Source organism: Microtus ochrogaster, assembly GCF_000317375.1.
Source record: "Microtus ochrogaster isolate Prairie Vole_2 chromosome 14 unlocalized genomic scaffold, MicOch1.0 chr14_random_3, whole genome shotgun sequence".
NCBI lineage: Eukaryota > Metazoa > Chordata > Mammalia > Rodentia > Cricetidae > Microtus > Microtus ochrogaster.
Window position 1 is genome coordinate 12,601,490 of NW_004949098.1, and position 25,162 is coordinate 12,626,651.

At 40.2% G+C, this 25,162-nt stretch overlaps 1 protein-coding gene across 2 annotated transcripts in view; it reads right to left on the reverse strand.

The window, feature by feature from the left end:
- Chmp3 (charged multivesicular body protein 3) overlaps positions 1-23,097 on the reverse strand; it is a 40,662-nt gene extending 17,565 nt beyond the window's left edge. Inside the window, exons 1-3 of one of the 2 annotated variants that reach the window (XM_005364761.3) lie at positions 22,945-23,097; positions 11,783-11,843; positions 6,473-6,652 (exon numbers count right to left, since the gene is read on the reverse strand). In XM_005364761.3, coding sequence (XP_005364818.1) covers positions 6,473-6,652; positions 11,783-11,843; positions 22,945-22,989 — 286 coding nt within the window. In that variant the 5' untranslated portion in view covers positions 22,990-23,097. The remainder of the gene's footprint in view (positions 1-6,472; positions 6,653-11,782; positions 11,844-22,944) is intronic. The other variant, XM_026788018.1, reaches the window with a different exon arrangement.
- Between the last annotated feature and the right edge of the window lie 2,065 nt (positions 23,098-25,162).

Here is a 25,162-nt window from a genome sequence, read left to right on the forward strand (position 1 = left end):
CTCGCCTTCTAACTCCCACTGCCCTTTTTCTGTACTGTCACTACAACAGGCAGCACTTCGAGCTGTCTTTAAAAACTGGTCTCCTAAGCTGTAAACACTCTGCACCTCATTGCCCCTTCTTTCCCGACACCTCACCTTTGCTCGGCATTCCAACCTCCCAGTCCCCTTTAGTGTTACAAACACTGTTCTCTGACTCCTCCAGTCCTCTCAGTTTGGAATACCCAACCCTCCACACACATGCACTCAGCCTCATACCCTGCTTCAGACCTTTCCGGGCCTGAAAGACACCTCCTTGACTCTTAGTTCCCCTTTACAGCTTTCCAGTGTCTAGCAGTTTGCAATTATAAACATATATTGATTTGATCAAGCTTACTGTTTAAGTTTATTTGAAGTACTTGCTTTCTATTATATTCCTAAAATAATTGTGTCTGTATCATTCATATTTTAATCCATATATATTCCATATATAGAGATAAAAATAAATATATATAGATAGATATATAAATATCTATCTATATGGATTATATATATATGGAATCAGGTAAGTGGCTCCATGTGCATAGACACCTACTGACAAATCTGATGACCTGAATTCCATTCCTGAGATCCACATGATAGGAGAGAACTGACTCCCAAAAGCTGTTCTCTGACCTTCACACATGTGTTGTGGCAGGTATGCTCTCAACACATGTAGAGTAAATATATATATACATATATATATATGTATATATATATACATATACATATATACATACACATACATATATTGTGTAAACCCCCCCCCCTTTTTTTTACTGTTCTTCAACAGAAAGAGGACTGAGAGCCAGGTGGCCGGGTGGTGGTGGCGCACGCCTTTAATCCCAGCATTTGGGAGGCAGAGGCAGGTGGATCTCTGTAAGTTGGAGGCCATCCTGGTCTATAAGATCGAGTTCCAGGACAGGTTCCAAAGCTACAGAGAAACCTTGTCTTGAAGAAAAAAAGAAAAATAAATAAATAAAAGAAGACTGGACAGATGGCTCAGCAATTAAGAGCACTTGCTGCTCTTAAAGAGGAAATGGATTTGGTTCCCAGTACCTACAGGGCAGCTCACAATTGTCTTCAACTCTAGTTCTAAGGGATCAGATACTCTCCTCTGGTCCCCATGGCACCAGGCATGCCATGGTGCACACAAATACATACAGGCAGGCAAAACATTTATGCATAAAAGAAAAGGAAAGGGGGAAATAGAGAAAGAAAGGAAGGAAGAATGAATTTTGCTTTTCAGTCCATCTGCATGAAAAGACTGAGCAGGGGACAGATGGAGCCCACACTTAACCAGCCTGAGCCATCTCTCCCACCTCTGCCTCCCACTCCTCACCTATTTCTTTTTATTTATTTATGTGTTTGCTTGCTTATTTATTTATTTGAGAAGGGTCTCTCTATGTAGTCCTAGCTGTCCTGGGACTCTGAGACCAGGCTGGCCTCAAAGTCACAGAGATATTCCTGCCTCTGCCTCCCAAGGAGTGGGAACATTTACACAGTAGTTTGGACTCCACTGTAAACAGAGGTTTCTTTGTCCCATCCTGTCCTGCCGCCGCTTCTAAATAATCACTCAGAGGCTTAATATTAATTACAAACTGTTTGGCCTATAGTTCAGGCTTATTACTAAGTAGCTCTTACATTTAAAATAACCTATTTCTATTAATCTATGTATCGCCACATGACCATGGCTTTTACCAGTCTTTTGGCATCTTGTTTCTTGGGCTTGCATCAATCCCAACTTTGCCCTTTCTTCTCCCTCAACTCAGTTTGACTTTTCCTCCTAGCCATATTCTGCCTGGCTATAGCTTTTATTATTAACCAATGAGAGCAACATATATTTTCATAGCATACAGAAGGGTTTTCAAACAGTATTTTCCCCCTTTCGGTCTAATAAAAAAAAAGCTGTAGGATGATCATTCTGTACACTAATATGTGTTGCTCTCACTGGTAGATAGAAATAAAGCTGCTTTTGCCTATGGCAAAGCAGGATGTGGGGGGGGGGGGCAAGCAGAGATACAGAAGAAAGCACTGAGGAAGCAAGACATGTAAAAAATGAGGTGGTAAGCCACAAACCATATGGCAAAGCATAGTTTTAAAAAATATGGGTTGATTTAAATTTAAGAGCTAGCTAGTAACAAGTCTGAGCCACTGGCCAAGCATTTATAAGTAGTAATAATGAGCATCTGAGTGGTTGTTTGGGAACTGGTGGGCAGGAGAGAACCTCTGATAACACTCCACTTTTTTTTTTATATTATTTTGAAATAGGGTCTAACTATGTAGCCTTGGCTATCCTGGAACTGGCTATATAGACCAGGAGGCTTCCAATTCCAACTGAGATTCACCTGCCTCTGCCTCTGCCTCTGCCTCTGCCTCTGCCTCTGCCTCTGCCTCTGCCTCTGAAGTGCAGGATTAAAGGTATACACTGTCATGTCTGACCTGTACTTGCTCTTTTCACATTACACTGCCATGATTAAATTCAACACCAAGTCAGAAATGCAAATAAGAAAGTTAAAAATCTCATGAAAGCAAATGACCATAACATGACCTACAGATACATGTCAGGTTTATAAAAAATATAAAAGATAACTTAAAAATTGTTAATTCTCAAAGAAAAGTCACACAAAAAAGAATATATTACTTGACTCCTTTGGAAAATCTTCTAGAAGAAAATGGCTGACTGCTGGGAATGATGGTAAATGCATGTGATCCCAGCTCTTGGAAGGCAGACATAGGCAGATTCCTGTGAGTTTGAGGCAAGCCTAGTCTACATAGTGAGTTCCAGGACAGCCAGAGCTACACTGTGAAACCCTGCCTTAAAAAAACAAGCAAAAAGAAAAAAATAAGGAAAAGAAAAAGAAAAAAAAGAAGAAAGAATAAAAGAAAACAGCTGGCCTTAAACTCACTGATTTGTTTCTTCCTCCCAAGTACTGAGATTATAGGCACTATACCAAAATATTCAATTACCAATTCCAAATATTTATTAGCCGGGGCAAGCATGCCATGGTGTGTGTGTGTGTGTGTGTGTGTGTGTGTGTGTGTGTGTGTGTGTGTGTGTATACGCGAACTCTAGAGGATAATTTGCAGGAGTCAGTTGTCTCCTTCCACCATGGGTCCTGGTCCTGGAGACCAAACGTGAGTTATCAGGCTTGGCAGCAAGCACCTTTATGCTGAGAGCCATCTTACACCCCCAAAAACCTATACTTTACCCTCTGACAGAATGTGATCATCTCATTCCAAAGTACATTTGGGGGTTAGGGATACAGATCCGTTGGTATGGTATTTGCTGAGGATGCATGAAACTCTGGGTTCAGTTTCCCAGCATCATAAAACCAGGTTCAGATGTTGCGGGAGGTCCTTCCGCTCCTCCAGCCTATAGCCGCTGAGATACCAGCCCATTGGGGCGTGGTCTCTCTCCCTTTAAAAAAGCGGCCACTTCCTTCTCTCGCTCTCTTCACTTCCTGCTCGGCCGGCGACTAGACTCCCTTCCTGGTTGTACAGGGGGCTGACGGTGATCTGTAAGTTTTTTCCCCTTTAAATAAATACTACCCTATTAATCATAATTCCAAACTGCTGTGGCATTGTTTGTGACTTACGCCTTCATTCAGAGACCCACATTTTCTGACCCTAGTACTTGAGAGGAAGTAGAGACAGGAAGAACAGAGGTACCAAGTCATCTTCTACATAGGATGTTCAAGGCCAGCTTGATCTACATAAGATTCTGTAACAAAATAGCATAGTTTGAATTCTTATTGGGATTGAGAATTTTTATATATCCATTTACTCTCCTTTGTCTCTGTATAATTTTTTAAAATGGTTTTCAAAAGGCTTTTGATTAAGCTATCAATTTTTTGCATATTGCTTAGTCACTTTTTCTTTTGGATTTATGGGGAATACTTTTTAACTTGTTCATTATCAACCTTTTCCTTTATAAGATTTTTTATTTGACCCTGAAAAGATTTTTTCATTTCAGCTTCTTGCGTTTTAAACATATTTTCTTCTGGTGCTTTTGTGAATTTATTTTCAATGTTTGATCTACTCGTATAGATTCCTAAAGTAGACTCAAATGCAGAATATAATTTCCTAATTTCCTGAGTCAAAACTCAAACTAAAAAGTTTCATATGCTATTTCTGAGTATGAGAGTCTGTTAGCTGCTAAGTATTAGAATTTCTAAGATGACTACAATTTATGGGCACAATAAACAAACAAAAAAAAATACACTTGAAAACCAGAAGCCAATGTACTGAATTGAAACAAAAGAAATATAGTCAAGGAGAGTGAGCAGGAAAATCATGATTTCCAGGCCTGGCTATAAGACTCTGTCTCAAAAACAACCACCACTAACAATAGCTCCCCGCAACACACACAAAATGATGCATTCCATAATGAGTCTAGTGAGTTTTGACATAACAAAGTCAAGAAGGGACCTAGGTTCCAAAGGTACTGTTCAAGACTGCAACCTTCAGTTACTATGGGAATAGCACACTATTGCTGAAAAATCTTACAAATGCCTAAAAATAAGCAGCCAAGGTGTATAAGAAGCATTACAATAATAGGCAGTGAAGATGCCTGAACCTGGATGAGTTCTGCAAGTTTTACCTGGAAACAGAGTCAGTACAGAATACTTAGACCCGGACACCTGCTACATAAGGGATCTAGATTGAGATATCACGTCGTCTGCATGTGCTGAGGGGCTTCCTGAGATCTGAAGTTCTAAGATCAAAACTGGGATGTGGAAAAGAGGAAGAAAAAAGAAAAGGGGGAAAAAGCTATAAAACTAGCTAGAAAAAAATTAAATAATAAATACAGCTATAGAGATGGTTCGTTCAGTGGTTAAGAGCATCTGCTGCTCTTGCAAAAGACAGGATCTCAGTTTCTATCACCTACATCAGTTGGCTGACAACCACCTGTAACTGCAGCTCCAGGGAGATCTGATGCCCTCTTCTGGCCTTTGCAAGCACCAACAAGCATGTACACAGACATATACATGAATACACATAAATAAAAGTAAGATAAAAGGGATGGATATATGGCTTAGTGGTTAAAGGCACTGGCTGCAATTCTAGAGGACCTGGGCTCAATTCTCAGTACATACACAGCCACTAACAATTGTATATACTTCCAGTTCCACTGGATCTGATGCCCTTTTCTGCAGGTACTACACACACATGGTACTCAGACATACATGCAGGCAAAACACTCATATACATAAAAGAAAACTAAATAAATAAATATTTAAATAATACATAATAAAAGTATCTAAAAATTGAATTAATGAATAAAGAATTCTGCTACATGTTTAATATTAAGAATATATATGAAAAACAACTATATACACAGAAAAACAGCCACTAGCACTTGACTATGTTGTGGGAGTGCTCTTCATAGATATTCCATGATCACACACTCTTCTAAGCTGGAGATATACCCATGGGCTAGACAGACTAGGATTCTAGCTCTAATAAGGGGGCACAATATTTACATTAAGAACAAATGAATGCTGGCCATGTAGTGCTCACCTTTAATCCAGTACTCAGGAAGCAGAGGCAAAGGGATCTATGTGTTCCAGGGCTGCACACTGAGATTCAAAAAATTTAAATGAACAGAAAAGAACTAGAGATATAGCTCAGGGGTATGTCAAACAAGTTAATTTCATTAGAAATTAGTACTTAGAAGAAGCCAGGCTTGGAGGGACAAGCCTTTAATCCCAGAACTTAGGCAGAGGCAGGTGGATCTCTGTGAGTTTGAGCCAGCCTGGTCTACATAATAAGTTTCAGGAGAGCCAGGGCTGTTACACAGAGAAACCCTGTCTCAAAAGAAAAAAAAAGGAGAAAAGAATTATAAAGAAATTAAAGACACTGTCATGTGCTGTTGAGAGAAGCTTTAGAAAAGGCTTCACTGTGTGCCTAACATCTGAACTGAGACCTGAAGGACAATGACCAGTGTGTACTTGCAGAGAGATCTCCAAATGTAAAGGTTCTAAGATAAGAATAAGCTGGTTCTGGTCCAGGAAGAGAAAGAGAAGTACAGAAGGATGCAGAGGAGACAAGGAGATGAGGTCAGAGCACATAGGACCTCCAAGATCAAACTGAGAATGTGGACTGTAACCATATGCAATGAGAAGGCATGGCATTTTAAAAACAGACTACTCAAGAGCCATGTTCATTTTATAAAAAGTATTCAAGTGTCAGGTGGAGTACAAACTGCAGCTAAGCATATACATTCAATATATCCTAACTTCTAAACAGACATCAAGGTAGAATCTATTTCAAAAACACTGGCAAAAAATAACAAATCAATAGTGACAATTATATTTTACATTTATACAGTACCTAGTTAGGACAGTGTAAAAAGTAAAAACCAGACTTGAACCTATTCTTCCTATGCAAGGAAACCAGTGCTGACAGTAACAATAACAGCATTATTGGGGAATGTAAGGTACCTGGGCCTTACCAAGCTGGTTCTTCATCCCCATGAGCACAGAGTTCATGTGTGCTTTGGATGCATAGAGCTTGCTCACAGCCTTCCTTGACCTGATCATCTCTTTGGCCAGAACTACACAGACATCCTTCTGGCCCTTCTTGGCTGCATCTTTCACAGACCGTTTTACTTTCTCTTCTTCTCTTTGGATATCTAAATTTAGAATAGAGCATTAAAAACAATGAGTAGGGGCTGGAGAGATGTTTCTGCAGTTTAAGTACTTGCTTCTCAATCTTGAAACCAGAGTTCAGACCCCAGGACCCATAGTGGGGCTCTCAGAATGCCTCTAACTTCAACCCAAGGAATCTGACACCCTCTTTTGGAGTCTTCGGCCACCTACATACATCTAGGCAAACATACATACATACAGACACACACACACACACACATACACAAAAACACAAAGGGGGGAAGGACAAATCAGGCTTGGCAGCACTCAAACTGTTTTTTATTATAATGTAGATATATCTGTAAGAAGAAAATTACACATGATATAAATGAAATAAAAACAATGTATGGCTATTTATTTTTTCCTGGAACAAGACTAACATAGTTTGACAATAAACAGTAGTATAATCCTATTGTACCTAAAAAAACTTTCGTGAGCCCACTCTTACATTGCTTGGTACCTATCTATACTAAGGAGCGTAATGCATGCATCCAAGAGCTAATTCTGACAATTAGTCTGCAGTTTTCTTACAAGTATGAGAATACAATCTCTGAACAGTAATTGTTACAAAAATCTACAACATGAGGAAAATTTGAGCACACGAGAGCACTGTATCAGCATCAACTAGAGCTTAGACAAGTCTGTATATGCTTTGTAATGAGTAAAAACTTTTGAACTTTAAAAACTTGACAACATACACATTAACATTATTTACCATCCTAACCATTCTCAATTGTACAATTAAATAATGATCTGAATCAAGCAGGTCATTCTTCAAAGACTGACTCCTGAGAGAAAGACCGGAAGATCAGAAGATAAAGACGAAGATAGAGAAGATAATAAAGTTTGTGATCAGGACGTCTTGCACAAGCTGGGTCTTAAGCCAAGCAAGCTTGAAGTACAGCATCTTACATACTATTTTTAGGAAAGAAGTGAAACAGAGTCAGCAGAACTATCATAAGTGGGACTAGTCAACAAGAAGCTAATCAGGCAATGTTACACAAAGGGAACATGGGGTATCTTAAGAACATTACAGATAGAGTACATACTGGCCTTGGAAACGATAACTATAGCCCCTTGCTGTGGGAAGAACTAGGTCCTCAAGGTCTCAAACCAAGGTTCCCCAAGGCCCCAGTCCCAAGCCATTATCAGCTCTGCCACTTCCTGGTTTTAGAGAAGTAGCTACTTTCCTCTCTATACACCAGGGTCTCAGAGAAAAACATGTTCCTGGTTTTGAAAAGGAGCTGTGTTCCTTTTTCATGCTATCAGGGCCTCTGGGAAAGCCTCAGCTCATCAGCTCAGCTCTAGTATAAGCACATTCGTAAGGCTATATACAACCATCACTACCTTCCATCCTTAGGACACAAAGTCTGAGTCTAAAAACATCTATTACCAGAAATCCTACATTCTCCACTCTCCCCAGTCCCTGGCAAGTAGCATTCTACTTTCTTATAAAGTGATTATTTTTAGCTACCTTGTGCATGTGGAATAGAGCAACATTAGTTCTTTTTTGATATTACTTAGCATATGTTCTCTTTATCCACAATATAGCATGTAACTATTTTCTGTTATATAACATGCTTATTTTTTTTAAAAATCTTATAAAAACTTCAACTACTATGACTAATTCTGTCAGGGATATTTATTTACAAACATCTCTTCAAGACCTAGCCTTCAGTTGTTTGTATATATACATAAAGGAGAATTGTTGGATCATATGGTATTTCTTTTTTGGGAGGGTTGGGGGAGACAGGGTCTCTCTAAGTAGCCCTGGCTATCTATTCTGAACTCTCTAAATAGGCTCCCCTAGATCCTAAGTGCTTGGATTAAAGGTGTATGCCACCTTGATGCCAGACCTGATAATCCTATTTTTAATTTCCTCAGGAGCTACTCTATATTGTCCAAAGTGGTTGCACTTGTTTTATGTTCCTATTCATGGTACACAAGACTTCTAGTTTCAGCAAATTCTTACCAACCAACACTTGCTATCTTGTGGTTTGGGGTTCTTGTTTTGTTTTGATAACAGTTACCCGTTAGGTATGCAGCAGTATCCATTGTGGTTGCCTTACAGTTCCTTAATGATGAATACCTTGAATGGTTTCTCACTGGTATAGTCTCGTTGGAGAAATGTCTCTTCAAGAACTTCTCCTATTTCTGAATAGTTTTAGGGAGTTCTCTGTGTGCTTTTAGGGATATATGACTTACAAATATTTTCACCCATTGTACAGGGTACTTATTTTTATTTTTGTTGTTGCTGTTTGAGACAAGGTCTTTCTACATAGCCCTAGCTATTCTAGAACTCACTATGTAAACACAGGTCATAGCAGTTCTATTGGTTTTGTTGTCTTTTTCCTTCCTTCCTTTCCTTATTTGGTAGCACAGTTTGCAATCTCCAATTTCTTTGGTCTCATTTTTATAGAGTCCAATCTGCTGCTGTGTCCATTTAATGTCGTCTTCCTTTATCTTACGAGTTACAATTTCTTTTCCACATCTTCTAGTTAGGTCATTTTGTTGATGGCTTTGTTTTAAATTCTTTAGTATATTTCCTATCCTTTTATAGTTAATTGCTTTTTTGATCTATTTTTATTGTCTACCTTATTTATTTTACTCATACGGGCCATTTTCTACTCCCCTGAAGGGGCCTTTTCACTGCATTCCTGTCACTGAGAATGCCTCAGTGCTGGATGTCATAATTCATAATTCTGCAGTCCTTTAAAGAGCACTACGTTTTATTTGGACTGGAGCTAAGTCACTGTTCATAAGCTTCCCTCAGTTGGTGCATTTATTCTTACCTTAATACTAAATGTGGTCCTTCTCCAGTCTATATTAAGTATTTAAACAACATCTCTTTACTGTCTTTGCTTCCAATCCTATTAGTTTAGGATTGTTCCGCTTAAAACTTCCTGGTAGTTGTTCAGTTCCCATTAATCATTCTTTGTCCAGCCTCTGCAAACACCACTCTAAGTATGCACAGGTCAGTGTTCAGCCACAACGCAGATCACATGGAGATCTCTGGAGTTCTTTCCTTGGTTCTATTCCTTTTCTCTGTTACTCTGCACCACGTATCTTAGCCTTGCTCACCCCTCATCTCCAAGTCTTCAACTCAGAGAGACTACCATGTTCTTTCTGGAATCCCTCCCATGTGCCACATTCAGGAAAGTATCTCTAGACAGAAAGACAGGACTGTTTCTTTTCCCAATATTCACAGTCACCTGTCCAGTGTGGAAAGTGGTTGTTTCATAGTCGCCTTGTCCAAACTTTCATTGACAACTCAAGTAGAAGTGTAAGACTAAAATCAATTATCGCAGCTGAATAGAATTCTCATCTCTAATTCTTTTTTAAAGTCTTGGTAGTGTAATACTGGGACACTTTCCTGGTTTCAATCTTTTCTATTCATGAAGGTGTTTTTTAAAAACCCTGTAAGAAGGAAGAGGATAGTAGAACCCCTAAGGTATAAAAGTAGAGGCAGGGGAATATTGGAAGCTTAAGAAAGGATAGAGTAGAACCAAGTATTAGCCTAAACTAGGGCTCTAAAAACCCTTAGAAACCCACTACTTTGTAAACTAATCAGGCAGGGCATGGTGGCCCATGCCTTTTATCCTAACACTTGGGAGGCAGAGGCAAGCAGATCTGTAAGTTCAAGGCCAGCCAGAACTATACAGAGAAACCCCAGTCTTAAAACACAACAACAAATTTTAAGGCTTTTAAATGCAGATAGAAGGCATGGATGAACAATACTTCTCCCAGAAGACATGAATTAGGAATTAAAAATGTCAGTGCTAGGCTTGCTTTTGGTAATAGGAGGACCCCAGAGGCACTAAAAATAACAGAGGCTACCATTTGGCTGCCTGCCGGAACTAGATGGTAAGACCTTACTGCTGAAACATGACACATATTTTGCATACAAGACATAGCGGAATCAAGCTAGAATTGACCTGAAAATTTCCTCCCTACTGGTTAGCTTCAAGTGCTAGAAAGTGCCAAGCAGGCCACTGTGGGGTGGGAAGGAAGCCATCAATATCATCATCCAACAGCAGATCCTGCATACTACAGTACTAACACAGTCACTAGTTTAACGGTGGCATGAAGGATACTGGGGCAACCAATAGCTTTTGGGTTGATCTGATTATAGGAGGAAATTCGTATCTGATACTTTAAACACCGTCAAAGGTCCATGACTTAGGATGTCTAGGCCCTACTGTATAGTCTCCTACTGACAGCTTACTAAATTATCATGTTGACAGACTAATGCTGTCCTCTACCTGGGCCTTATAACTTGGGACTCAAAACTAGTCAGTGTGCTGAGAATAAATGACTATTGAGTGCTCAGTCCTAAATGGGACAGCTATACCAGCATCCAACCCAAGGCTCAGGAACCATCTCAGAAGGGATGGAAAGAATGGATGCATGTGGAAGAGTACTGTGAAGTGTTGGCTTCTGACAGGACACGGCCATCGCACACATAAACTCACTGCAGCTGTGGAGGCCTACACAGACCTGCACAAGGTCAAGCCAGCAAAGCCAGTCAGCACTCCACCAGACAGTACTAACTGGACTCCACAGATTACAATGGATGTGGGGGTGTGGACATGAATATGAAGTGGGGAAAGATAATATGGGCTGCCTGAGGGAAATGGGAGGGAGATCTGGAGTGGGTATAGTGAATATACATTGCTTATATGTATGAAATTGTCAAAATATATAAAACTTAAAAAAAAACTTAGTTTAAACATTACCATTTCTTGGCCACTCACCTTAATTTCAAGTAACTTTTATTTAGAAATGTATTGTTCCCAATTTAAAGTTATGTTGAAATATGCAAAGAGTAGAGATACTGAAATTGCATTGTTTTCTTATGCACAATTTATTTAATTAAAATTCATTAAAGACTTTTGTTTGCAAGCACCAAGGGCTTTCTTTTGCTCTTACTATATAGTTTATTTCAACCATTACCCTTTCTATACTAAGTATAGAATTAGAAACAAAAGATTGAGAATATCTACACATAATTAATGATAATAAAGTGTCTTATAATGTAAATAAGTTTACTGTTATGCACTGAAATGGAAAATAGCATTAGAGTATAGAAAAGGAAACATAAAGTAGTAATTTACCTCTTATTTGCCTGTCAACAACTCTCATTTCCTTTCTGATCTTCAATGACCATTCATTGACCTGAGAAAAATTTTAGATAGGGAATTATCAGAGAAGCAAACACTCCTAGCAAGCTTTGCGCATTTTTAGGAATTCTACACTGAGTTTAGACACAATTTTTTGGTTTTTAATTTGGAAGAAAGACCTTTAGGTTTATTTTTTTTTTTCCTTTTTGAACCAACTCTATTATTTACAGTACATAGATGCTGGGGATTTTGGCTCCTCACTCTGCTCCATTCCGAACCCCACCCAAATGTTCAACTGGAACTGAGCCTCATTCCTCCCAACCCAGACCCCAGCCCTCAGAAAGTCAGCCAAGGCTCAGCTCCTCCCCAGGAGGTGCGGAAGACCACGCCTATAGGGTATTTAAAACTTGGAGATCTGCCTCGTGCCCTCTCCTGCCTTCCCAAGAGACACCTGGGAGTTGCTTTGCTCTGCCCTGCTTATTAAATCTGGATTTAATAATTCAATCTTATTTGGCTTATTGCATGGCAGAGACTGAGATCACTTTACAGAAGACTTAGGCACGCAAGGCTTCTTTTGGTACATGGCAAGTACAGTCTCAGGACATCTGAAAATTTTCATCTTTTATATGAAATTATTTTAAAAACTTTTGCTTATGTACTGGGAACTCATCTTTTCATATGTTAATTTTCTTCCTATCAGGTTAAAACCTCAGAGGCACCAAATGTAGCCAGCTGGAGATAGGAGTGTAGATAATGCTAATAACTAACACATTTTCATGCAAGTGAACTGTTTTCCAATTCTTCAAGTTTACTCAAAAATACTGAAGGGAAATCTGAGGTGTCAGCTTATGGGTCATTAAAAGCATTTTAATTATTTAAAAATAAATTAAAAATAATTTACATTAACTTACAGTGTGCTTTTTGGCAGAAGAACTGAGTGATACTGCTCTGTCCTTCCAGCATCAGCTACTTACTAAAAGGATTTTCAGCACTGAAGTCTAATCAAATAATTCTATATTAATTCTAGAGCAATAGAACATTGAACCCTGTTACATTCACCCACAGATACATGAATTAAAGAGTGTAAAATTTCCTGTTATTAGAAGATGTATTTTCATTAAATTTCAACTTTAACATTTAATAATTACCAAAATCTGCAAAATATTCACAACAATGATGCAACCAAAAGAAATGTTTCAACACTGAAGAGCCAGGCATGACCATGAGTGCTTGTAACCCCAATGTTGGGGGACAGAGGTAACTGAATCCCTGGAGTTCACCAGCCAAGCCAACCTAGCCAAATGGTGGGCTTCAGGTTTAATGAGCTTTTAGGGTTAGTCTCCAGGCAGAAAATGACAAAAAAAGGACACTTGATATCCTCTTTTGTCATATGCACAAGTATGGCATCTACACACACACACATTAAAAATATAAATAACCCTGTCTCAAAAAAACAAACAAAAAAAACAACCCATAAATAAAACTTCAATGTAACACAATTTTTAAATTATTAATCAGGTTAGGTTTATGTACATTTAATTGAAATTCATATAATATGTAACTAATCATACTCAAGTATATGATTGACTGTGAAACTTAGTGCAACTTGCCATCAACCCTTAAAATGTTTTATTGCCTGGGAATACAGTATGACCTTAAATAATGCCCTAAATCTCCCCATCCACCAATTCCTTGGCAACCAATAATTTGCTCTGTCTTTACAGAATTGATTATTCTGAATATTTCATATAAAAGTACTTATACAATGTGTGACCTATGACTTCAGACCTTTTATTTCATAGCTTGTTTTCAAGGTTCACCCATGATGTGGTATGTATGAGTATGTTGATCTTTTTATGCCTGACTTTCATCCCATTATATATACATACCACAACCTTGTTTTTCTCTTCATCTATTGATGGTTATCTGAGTTTGCTGTTACCTATGACTATTGTAAATATTAATGTATAAATAAAAAATACCAATGTAACTGACTAAGCCAGCCCAAATGACACTCAGCATTTTACATGTATCCAGATGATTCCAATATTCTTTTAGGGGTTAAGAAACAGTCCAAGACCAGGAGCTCAATAAAATGTTACAAACATGTCTCATGACTGTAAAGATACAGTAGAGAAAATTCAAAACAGATAATAATAAGTGAAAGAGAACATACGGAATGCAGCTACAGAAATTTTAAAATCAATCAGTAAGTTAAACTGTGCTGTAAAAACCATAAGGAACCTACAGAAAGTTTCAGACAAGTGCTTTATTCAAATCTTTTTCTGAGTCTATTATCTGCCAGACACAAGCTAGGTGAAGGAAACTGAAACCAGCAAGAAGGCATCGCCTACAACCAGTGCTGAGACAAATGGCACACAGAAACCAACAGTCCAAACTCCTATTCCACCAATCCCTGAAGCTAATTCCTGGTGGACTGAAAACAAATATGAGGGCTGAAGAGATGGCTCAGCAGTTAAGAGCACTTGCTCTTCCACAGGACCTGAGATCAATTTCCAGCACCCACATGGCGGGTTCACAACCACTTATAATGGGATCCAATGCCCTGTTCTGGCCTGCAGGCATTCATGAGGGCAGAGCCCTAGTATACATAAAATAAATAAAAAAATCTTAAAAAAAGAAAACACAATATGAAATGAAAAATTGTTACACCGGACAAACAGAAGGCTGGAGATGCAGCCCAGTGGTAGAAGGCTTGCCTGTTACACACCATGAGGCCTCTCAAGTCTCAGGTCTACAGAAGGAGGAAAATACATTCATGATATCAAGTTAGGGACTCCTTAAAACACAAACAGTACTGGAGAGTTGGTCCAGCAGTTAGGACTCTGGAATTCCCAGCACCCATGTTCTAGGAGACCCAATGTGTGAGGCAACTGGCTCACTTGTATACAGCCACAACCAGACACACACATACCCTTAACTTCAAAATAAAAGAAATCTTTAAAATTAAGTTTTAAAAGACACAAGCAATAATCAGGAAGGAAAAGGGCTGACACTTTTACTTAAACTGAAACTACAAATTTCTATTTTACTAAGTCTGTAAATTAGAAAAATACCACAAATGGGAAGATATTTATAACCATACCAAAAATAAATAAAACCATTTATTTAACTTTTGAAAAATACTTAAATATTATAAGGAGTTTGGATAAGGGCATCAGATCCCCTGGACCCAGAGTTAAGGATGGTTGTGAGCTTACCATATAAGGAATGGGAACTGAACAAAGATATATTTTTAATATAATTTTCTTTTCTTTTCCTTTTATTAAAAATAATTTTTCCAAATACAATATATTCTAATTACAATTTCCCCTCCCTCTACTCTTCTCAGCCCTTTTCCACTTCCTCTCTAATCAGGATCCATTCCCTTACTGCCTCTCATTAGAAAAGAATGGAAGTTCATACCTAAATATAATAAAAGCTATATAAAGCAAGCCAACAGCTAACATCACATTAAATGGAGAGAAACTCAAAGCCATTCCACTAAAATCAGGAACACAACAAGGATGTCCACTCTCTCCATACCTCTTCAATATAGTGCTTGAAGTTCTAGCAATAGCAATAAGACAACATAAGGAGATCAAGGGGATTCAAATTGGAAAGGAAGAAGTTAAACTTTTGTTATTTGCAGATGATATGATAGTGTACATCAGCGACCCCAAAAACTCTACCAAAGAACTCCTACAGCTAATAAACACCTTTAGTAATGTGGCAGGATACAAGAACAACTCCAAAAAATCAGTTACCCTCCTATACACAAAGGATAAAGAAGCAGAGAGGGAAATCAGAGAAGCATCACCTTTCACGATAGCCACAAATAGCATAAAATATCTTTGGGTAACTCTAAACAAGGAAGTGAAAGATCTATTTGACAAGAACTTTAAGTCTTTGAAGAAGGAAATTGAAGAGGATACCAGAAAATGGAAGGATCTCCCTTGCTCTTGGATTGGGAGGATCAACATAGTAAGAATGGCAATTCTACCAAAAGCAATCTACAGATTGAATGCAATCCCCATCAAAATCCCAAAAAAATTCTTCACAGACCTTGAGAGAACAATAATCAACTTTAGATGGAAAAACAAAAAACCCAGGATAGCCAAAACAATCCTATACAATAAAAGTACTTCCGGAGACATTACCATCACTGACTTCAAACTCTATTACAGAGCTACAGTAATGAAAACAGCTTGGTATTGGCATAAAAACAGAGATGTTGACCAATGGAATCGAATCGAAGACCCGGATATTACCCACAAATCTATGAACACCTGATTTTAGACAAAGGAGCTAAAATTATACAATGGAAGGAAGAAAGCATCTTTAACAAATGGTGCTGGCATAACTGGATTTCAACCTGTAGAAGAATGAAAATAGATCCATGTCTATCACCATGCACAAAACTCAAGTCCAAATGGATTAAAGACCTCAATATAAATCTAACCACGCTGAACCTGATAGAAGAGAAAGTGGGAAGTACTCTACAACATGTGGGCACAGGAGATCACTTGTAAGTAGAACCCCAGTAGCACAGACAATAAGAGCAACAATGAATAAATGGGACCTCCTGAAACTGAGAAGCTTCTGTAATGCAAAGGACACTGTCATTAAGACAAAAAGGCAACCTACTGAATGGGAGAAGATCTTCACCAACCCCGCATCAGACAAAGGTCTGATCTCCAAAATATATAAAAAAACTCAAGAAACTAGACATTAAAACTCTAATTAACCCAATTAAAAAAATGATGTACTGAACTGAAGAGAGAATTCTCAACAGAAGAAGTTCAAATGGCCAAAAGACACTTAAGGTCACGCTCAACTTCCTTAGCGATCAGGAAAATGCAAATCAAAACAACTTTGAGATATCATCTTACACCTGTCAGAATGGCTAAAATCAAAAACTCTCCTTTGCTGGAGAGGTTGTGGAGAAAGGGGTACACTCATCCATTGCTGGTGGGAATGCAAACTTGTGCAACCACTTTGGAAAGCAGTGTGGCGGTTTCCCAGGAAACTGGGAGTCAACCTACCTCAGGATCCAGCAATTCCACTCTTGGGAATATACCCAAGAGATGCCCAATTATACTACAAAAGCATTTGTTCAACTATGTTCACAGCAGCACTATTTGTAATAGCCATAACCTGGAAACAACCTAGATGCCCCTCAATGGAAGAATGGATGATGAAGGTGTGGCACATATATACTTTAGAGTTCTATTCAACGGCAAACAACAGTGACATCTTGAACTTTGCATGCAAATGGATGGAAATAGAGAACACTTTACTGGGTGAGATAACCCAGACCCAAAAAGAGGAATATGGTATGTACTCACTCATAAGTGGATTCTACCCATAAACAAAGGACATTGAGCCTATAGTTCATGATCCTAGAGAAGATAAATAAGAAGGTGAACCCAAAGAAAAAACATATAGCTATCCTCCTGGATATTGGAAGTTGACAAGATCGCTGGGCAAAAGTTGGGAGCAGGGGGGTGGGGTGAGGATAAGGGGAGATGGGGAGAGAGAAGGGAGAAGGGGAGGATTGGGGAGAGCTTGGGGGAATGGGATAACTGAGATGGAGAAAGGGTGGATATGGGAGCAGGGAAGAAGTTATCCTAACCAAGGGAGCCATTTTAGCATTGGCTAGAGCCTTGGCTCTAGAGGGGTTCCCAGGTGTCCAAGGGGATTTCCCCAACTAGTTCCGTGGGCAGCAGAGGAGAGTGCCTGAACTGGCCTTATCCTATAGCCACATTGATGAATATCTTGCTTATCACCATAGAACCTTCATCTGGTGATGGATGGAGATAGAGACAGAGACCCACATTGGAGCACTGGACTGAGCTCTCAAGGTCTAAATGAGGAACAGAAGGAGGGAGAACATGAGCAAGGAAGTCAGTACCGCGAGGAGTGTGCCCACCCACTGAGACGGTGGGGCTGATCTATTGGGAGCTCACCAAGGCCAGCTGGACTGGGACTGACGGAGCATGTAATCAAACTGGACTCTCTGAATGCGGCTGACAAGGAGGGCTGACTAGGAAGCTAAGGACAATCGCACTGGGTTTTGATTCTACTGCATGCACTGGCTTTGTGGGAGCCTAGTCTGTTTGGATGCTCACCTTCCTAGACCTGGATGGAGGGGGGAAGACCTTGGACTTCCCACAGAACAGGAAACCCTGACTGCTCTTAGGACTGGAGAGGAAGGAGGAGGGGGAGGGAAATGAGAGGAGGTGGAAATTTTTAATAAATAAATAAAATAAAATAAAGAAAGAATGGGCTTCTAAGAGATAATAACAAAATAATAAAATAAAATAAAACAAATGCCATCACATCGAAGTCAGACAAGGTAAACCAATAGAAGGAAAAGAAGAGCCCTAAGAGAAGGCCTAAGAATCAGAGATCCACCTGCTCTCAAATTCAGGAGTCCCATAAAAACACTTAAAGCTAAAATATATGTGCAGAGAACCTGGTGCAGGCCCGTTTAGACCCACTGCATGCTGCTTCAGTCTCTGTGAGTTCATATGAGCTTTGCTCAATTGATTTAGAGGACCTTTTTCTCCTGGTGTCCTCCATTCCCTCTGGCTGTCATATTCCTTCTGCCTCCTCTTTCACAAGGTTCCCTAGGCTTTGAAGGGAGGGATTTGATGGAAATATCCCTGTAGCAAGCTTCCTCACTGGACTTTCTTGGTTTGCCAACTCACAAATAACTATACAGAGATTTAATAATCATAAAAGCTTGGCCATTAGCTTAAGCTGGTCCCACTAGCTCTTATAACTCAAATTAACCTGTTTCTATTAACCTACGTTCTACTATGTGGCTCAGTTACTTCTGCTCTGTAGTTTGAGTCCAACTTCTTCGGAGTCACTGGCATCACCACGTGCCTAGATTTCTCCTCCCAGTTTCTCCCTCTCTCTGCCCAGAAATCTCACCAAAACCTCCTACCTAGCTGTTGACCATTCATTTTTATTACACCAATCATAGCAATACATCTACACACAGTGTACAAATATCCCACAACACAATCCACTTAGAACTGTGTGCTAAACAAGTCCCGCAAAAATGTATAAAGACTTTGTATCCAGGATATATGAAGGTCTCCTACTCATAAAAGTCTTTAAAAAATCAATTCTGAACATTATATGTGAGAATCTGCAGGATAATTTAAGTCTCTGGATGTGACCTTATCTTCTTCCACAGAAAACTTACATTTATTTCTGCCAAACATCTAATTTGGGTAATTGGTTCTCAGTTAATCTGTTGAAGTCATTGACTGCCTGAAATTAGCTTCAATATTTGTGAGTGCCACCTGTCTCCAGTCACATACTCCTAAGATCTTTTTTTTTTTTAGAGTTATATGCCAGAAACCTTTCCCTTTGGTGTGTCACACAATCCAGTTAGGGTGCTCTTGTAGCCAGCCACAGGCTTTAATCAACAGGCCTGCTCAGGTTCTGAGTTTCTTGGCCAATGCACTGAGCATTAGTGAGCTCCTGTAACTGACCATGGCAGTTCTTTGGGATCTTGACTGTGATATCCCACTGCAATGGCATCTACAATGGTTTCATACAGTTGTACTCTTTGTTTACCTCCACTTTTTTGGCAAAGGGTTGGTTTGATACAATTTATAGTCACCATCACAATTTTTAATTTAATATACACTCTACTCATGTTTCATTAAAAGGCCTGGAACTGAAGGCATTCCAATAGAAAGAAACAGCACATGCACCCACACTTTGGGTCCTAAACAGCACTGCCATTATAAGACAAATGGTGGATTTGGGGTGCTAGGATGGGAATATATATATCAAGATATGTATCAAGATAATATTATACTAGAAAGCAAGCAAGCACTTCAAGACCATTAAGATTATAGTAAAAAGTGACAGAAACTGTTTACACTACTGACTTGTATTTCAACATCACATAAAATAATGATGAAAAGTGACTGTGTCATACAACACATCTTAAAATCCACTAGACTAAAATGGCACTGGACAAAAAAAGTATTTCACATCTCTGGAAACCATTATGCCAATCCCTTATTCTAAACATCAGTAATTAAAGAAAAGGCAACTAGGCATGTACTTCTCTTGCCTTTTTAGGAGAAAGTACATGTCCAGGTAACCAAACATGCATAACTAAAGGAAGATCTTTACTGAAGACTGTCAGCCAACAACTAAGACAGGACTGATAAAATTAGAAAACAAATCATCAATCAGAAAACCATTCAAATCCATTAAGCATTAAGGCACTGAAGAGAAAGGGTTCCCAAGATAGCACCTGTCATGTTACATTCCTAAGGCTAACCAAGAGTTTATTAGAGCAAAGCAAAACAAAACCTAGTCATAAATCAGGCAACATCCAGAACCAGAGCAAGTTCTGAGAAATCCAACCAGCAATAATGATAAGATGGCATTTAGAGAAAATGGAAGAAAGCCAGAAAGCAAGACAAGTACTATAGCTTCGTTAACTAGTCAACAGGTTACCACTTTGCTAATTAATTGGCTGCAACATTTCTTACAACTAGTCAAACTGTGATTAAATTATATTGGTTTGGTAGACTACAGGTCAATCCAAGTATACAGCCTCCCACAAGACTGTACTGAACGGCAGCAAAAGGAAAAAGTAACACAGATTGTCTGACATGGTCTGACGCAGGTGGCCACAGTTAGCAGCCAAGCATAGCAGTACACATCTGGAATACCACCAGTATTTAGAAGGATCACCAGCCTGGGCTACACGATGTCTTAGTTTGGTTTCTATTGCCATGATAAACGCCATGAACAAAAGCAACTTGGGGAGGGCAGGGTATACTTCAGCTTACAGTTGTAGTGCGCCATGAGGAGAAGTCAAGGAACCTGGAGCAGGAACTTAAACAGAGGTAGTGGAGGACCATCCAGTACCACCTGCCTAGGGGTGGTACAGCTCAGAGAGCTAGGCTCTCCCATACCCATCATTAATCAAGACAATACCACACAGACTTGCCTACAGACATTCCCCATCTACAATTCCCTCCCCGCAGATATGTCTAGGCTGTGTGAAGCTGACAAAAACCACCCAGCACATACAGCAAGAACCTGTTTACAAACAAAATGAGACTATTCATTATAAGCCTTCTGATGTATATATACAAATAGTGAGTCTTATCTATCATATACTTATAAAAACTTATGTCTTTTCTATCATATACTCATAAAAACTTATGTTTACAAGGAATTAAGATCTTTTAATCTTCCCCACCTTGTAAGTCTTTTATACAAATGTTTGAAACCACCACACACACACACACACCCCAGGTAAAATTTTTGTTTACAATGTGTTGTTTTGTTTTGTTTTTTTTTGCGAGACAGGGTTTCTCTGCAGCTTTGGAGCCTGACCTTGAACTACTAGCTCTGTAGACCAGGCTGGCCTGGAACTCACTCACAGAGACCTGCTTACTTCTGCCACCCAAGTGCGTCACCACCGCCCAGCTATAGTGTTATTTTTTTAATGCAGGGATTAAATTTGAAAAATAAATGCACGGGACTGGAGAGATGGCTCAGTGGTTAAAAGCATTGCCTGTTCTTCCAAAGGTCCTGAGTTCAATTCCCAGCAACCACATGGTGGCTCACAAGCATCTGTAATGAGGTCTGGTGCCCTCTTCTGGCCTACAGACATACACATAGACAGAATATTGTGTGATAAATAAATGTTAAAAATAAATAAATGCGCGGTAATGACTCATAAACTCTACAACACCCAGACTTTTCCCTAAAATCTTTGCTTTCTGAGTAACTGCCCGCCTAGCCTCAAAATCTTGCCTTCGGGAATATTTCCTTCCTCGGAACTAAACTATAAGCCTGCCCCACTCACCTCTTAAAATCCTTTTGTTAAGAGCACTCACCTGTTACCTTTTTCTCAGTGGTATAAACTGAGTTTGCAGAGCTTAAATTAGATAAGTACTCGTTTTCCCTTTAGACCATTATGCTGATGCCTACTCTGTGGTACTTGTATAGTCTTAGTGTGCGGACAGTCTAAAGAAAACAGTCTCGGGACTACCTAAATTTGTGCCCGATGTGTGCATTACTCATATAACACTTTGGTTTCTTAAAAATAAGTGTAGATGCTAAAAACACGACGTCAATTTCTATCCCAATAGAGTAACCACGTAAGAAATTGAAAACACACCGGAAAATGGCAGAGTTTATGAAAGAGACTGGCTGGACAGCTGAAGTCACCTACGAAAGGATTTGAGGGCCAAGTGTGAGTGCTGTAGAAACTCTGCTTCTAGAACATTAGGGCACATACTAACCATGGCAGAATTCAAAATCTGATTCCGCAGGTCTGTAATGGACCCCCACAAGTCTAAAATGCTCGGGTGCTGCCACTGCTACCGCGGCTGGCGCTCTAGGTGGGAGGAACAGGGCGGGGATGTAAAGAGCACACCTCCACTATTGCACGCTCAAGCTTTTCACCTCTTGGTGGTCAGTTACTGCACCAGCTCTATTTGACAGGTGAGGAGGAGGCTCGGACAAGTCTCTCGAGGTCACAGACCCAAGATGTCTGAAAGCAGGACTCAAATAGAGGCTGATGCTTGGTTTCCAGAACAACTCAATTTATGGGCAGATCTACGTGTTCCGAACATATCCGAAAATACGGGAGCTTTCTGATGGGTTGGGTCCTAGTAGAACTACTGCGCCTCTGAAGTAAACACATGTCGGGCTTCCATCCACAGAGGTGAGCGAAGAAGGCACCACAGGGACCTTCTGGGGTCGCTGACCCGTTCAACGCCCCCAACCTTCCGGTCCGGGACTGGGGGTGCCCCCGGTGGTCCGCGGCCCGGCGCGGGGACGGGGCCTGCGCGTGAGAAAGGTTCCGGGCGGCCCGTACCACCGCCCACGGGGGGGAGTGGTTTCTCAGGGCCAGGCTGTGTGACGCCTTAGTGCCGGGTGGGGGCGAGGCCAAGGCGCCCCGAAACTGACCCTTCGCACCCTGCTCGGGCGCCGGGGAGCAAGGGCCCGCTCTTTCTCACACCACGCTCCTAAACTCTTCCCTCGGCCCCTAGGCCGAGTGGAAGGCCCCGGAAATATGGGCCAGCCTGAGAGCGCGGCCAGCCGGCCCCCAACTCCGCTGTCCAGCGCGCGGCCTCCCGGTCGCTCGCCCTTACCAGCTCTTTGGGAGGCCTCTCCTGGGTTTTTCCAAACAGCCCCATGGCGAACTGGACTCCTCTTACCCCTTCCGACTTCCCGTTCCCTGCACCCAGGCAGGTCACGGGCAGCCGCCTGGGCGGGGCCGCGAGGAATGCAGGCCAGACGCCCTGAGAAGGGCGCGGCGGCAGCCGGGGTAGTACGCACGCGCGCTGCGTTGAGTTGGGTGGGGTTTTTTTAGTCCGGATGACGTCATTGCGCCAGTTATGGGTGGTTAGATGAAGTATAGAAGTAACTATATTTATTGACTACCTTTAAAACCTGTCACTTATTCCAGAAATCTATATCTCGACGCTGTTACGTATATTTATTCCCAGATATTTGTGGGTGGCTTCCTCTGTGTCCGGGAGTCTCCTCACAGGCTACAAACCCATCCTCCTCTTAGCACCTCACTCAAACTTGTTCATCGTCCTCTTTCCCCTTTTAGGAAGTCTCAAAAGTTCTAACTTTTCATAGAGTCAAAGCTTCAGCCCTCTCATTGTATCCCGACCGTGGAAGCGTTTCTTCAGGCTGCCACCAGTTCCAGATCCGTAGCGGTGATCTATGCTGAAGCCCTATAAGAGGAGATAGATAGAACAGATTATTAAATTTATTTCACTTGTAAGATTAACTTTCAATAGACCTGCAGGTGTCCCAGCTAAAGCTATCTTCTGAAGAAGAGATATCAAAAGCTGTACAGGGGAACTTGGGCCCACTAGAAGAGTAGAAAATGCTCTCAGATGCTGAGCCACTTCTCCAGCCTCATTTTACCCTTTTTTTTCTAAATAAGAAAATCTTTAAAACCCTTTTTATGCACTGAAACCTTAATGATAAATAAGTAAAACTAAACTATTCTCTAGCAGAACAAAGCAACTCAGGGCCCTAGTCCATTTCCTCTGGAAAGGAAGCAGTTAGTATATTTTACAGTTAAGTCTTCATATATTCTAGCTTTTGTATCAGCTTTCCATATATAATATGACCACTCGCGGGGTGGGGACGAAATCAGACACCTATTTTGGTCAAACTATTGATTGATATGTTCATTTTTCTTCACAACTTCATTTTTCAAATTTATTGTTTTATAATTTCATACATGAATGTAATGTTTTACTCAAATGGATCCCCCAACTCCTTCCTTGGCCTTTACTGTTTTTTATTTCCTAACTTCATATATATATATATATATATACATACATTTTATTGATATTTATTGAGCTCTACATTTTTCTCTGCTCCCCTCCCTCCTGCCTCTCCCTTCTCCCCTTCAATCCTCCCGCAAGGTCCCCATGCTCCCAATTTACTCAGAAGATCTTGTCCTCCTAACTTCTTTTAAAATAACAAAGGAACTAAACTGGCAGGTTCACTTAAGGAGTTGCCCAGATGGGCACAAGATACCAACACAAAGCCTGCTGTGCCTACCTGTGCTCCCTCTTCAGGTGGATGTTGAGTTTTCTGCACTGGTTGGATACCCTGTTACTTTGTTTTCAGAGCATGCAGGCAGAGCTTTGCTTATTTTTGTTTGTTTTCAGAGCATGCAGGCAGAGCTTTGCTTATTTTTGTTTGTTTTCAGAACATTTGTTTGTTTGCTAGCAATTGTTCCTTTTCCTCCTGGCACTCCCCCAACGACTAATTCTAGCTGCTTTTAGTAAACTCGCCTCTTTTAATTTAGAAAGTCTATCAGTGCCTGATCATAAAGAAGCTGACGATAAGAGGCACTTGTTCCCAACAAAGTGGGTGTCGGAAGCATCTCCCATAGCACGTGCAGTAGCCTCAGAGAGAAGCCCAAGACAATGGACTACAGCTCTGGTTGAAAGGAAGCTTATTGGCTCAACTGGAAAGACACATGTAGGCAATGACACAATGTCTTCAGCCCTTCAGTCCCAATAAATTTACAGGATAAATCTGAGACAATGTGGGAAGATCTGACCTTTGGGCATAATATTTATTTTGTGTCCCTTTACATTTTAAATTAGTATATGTTCATGTTACAAAATGATGGGTTTCCTTATGATGCTTTCATATGACTGAACCACATGAGTTGTTTATATTCCATATTCAGCCTATTATCCTTTCTTGTCCCTTCTCTCGCTCCAGCAGTTCCCTTCCTACCCCCAAACAGTCTCACATGAAAGTAGTTTCATGATATGCACACACACGAACTAGATTTTATATAAGAGGAAGTGTGATACTTGTGTTTCT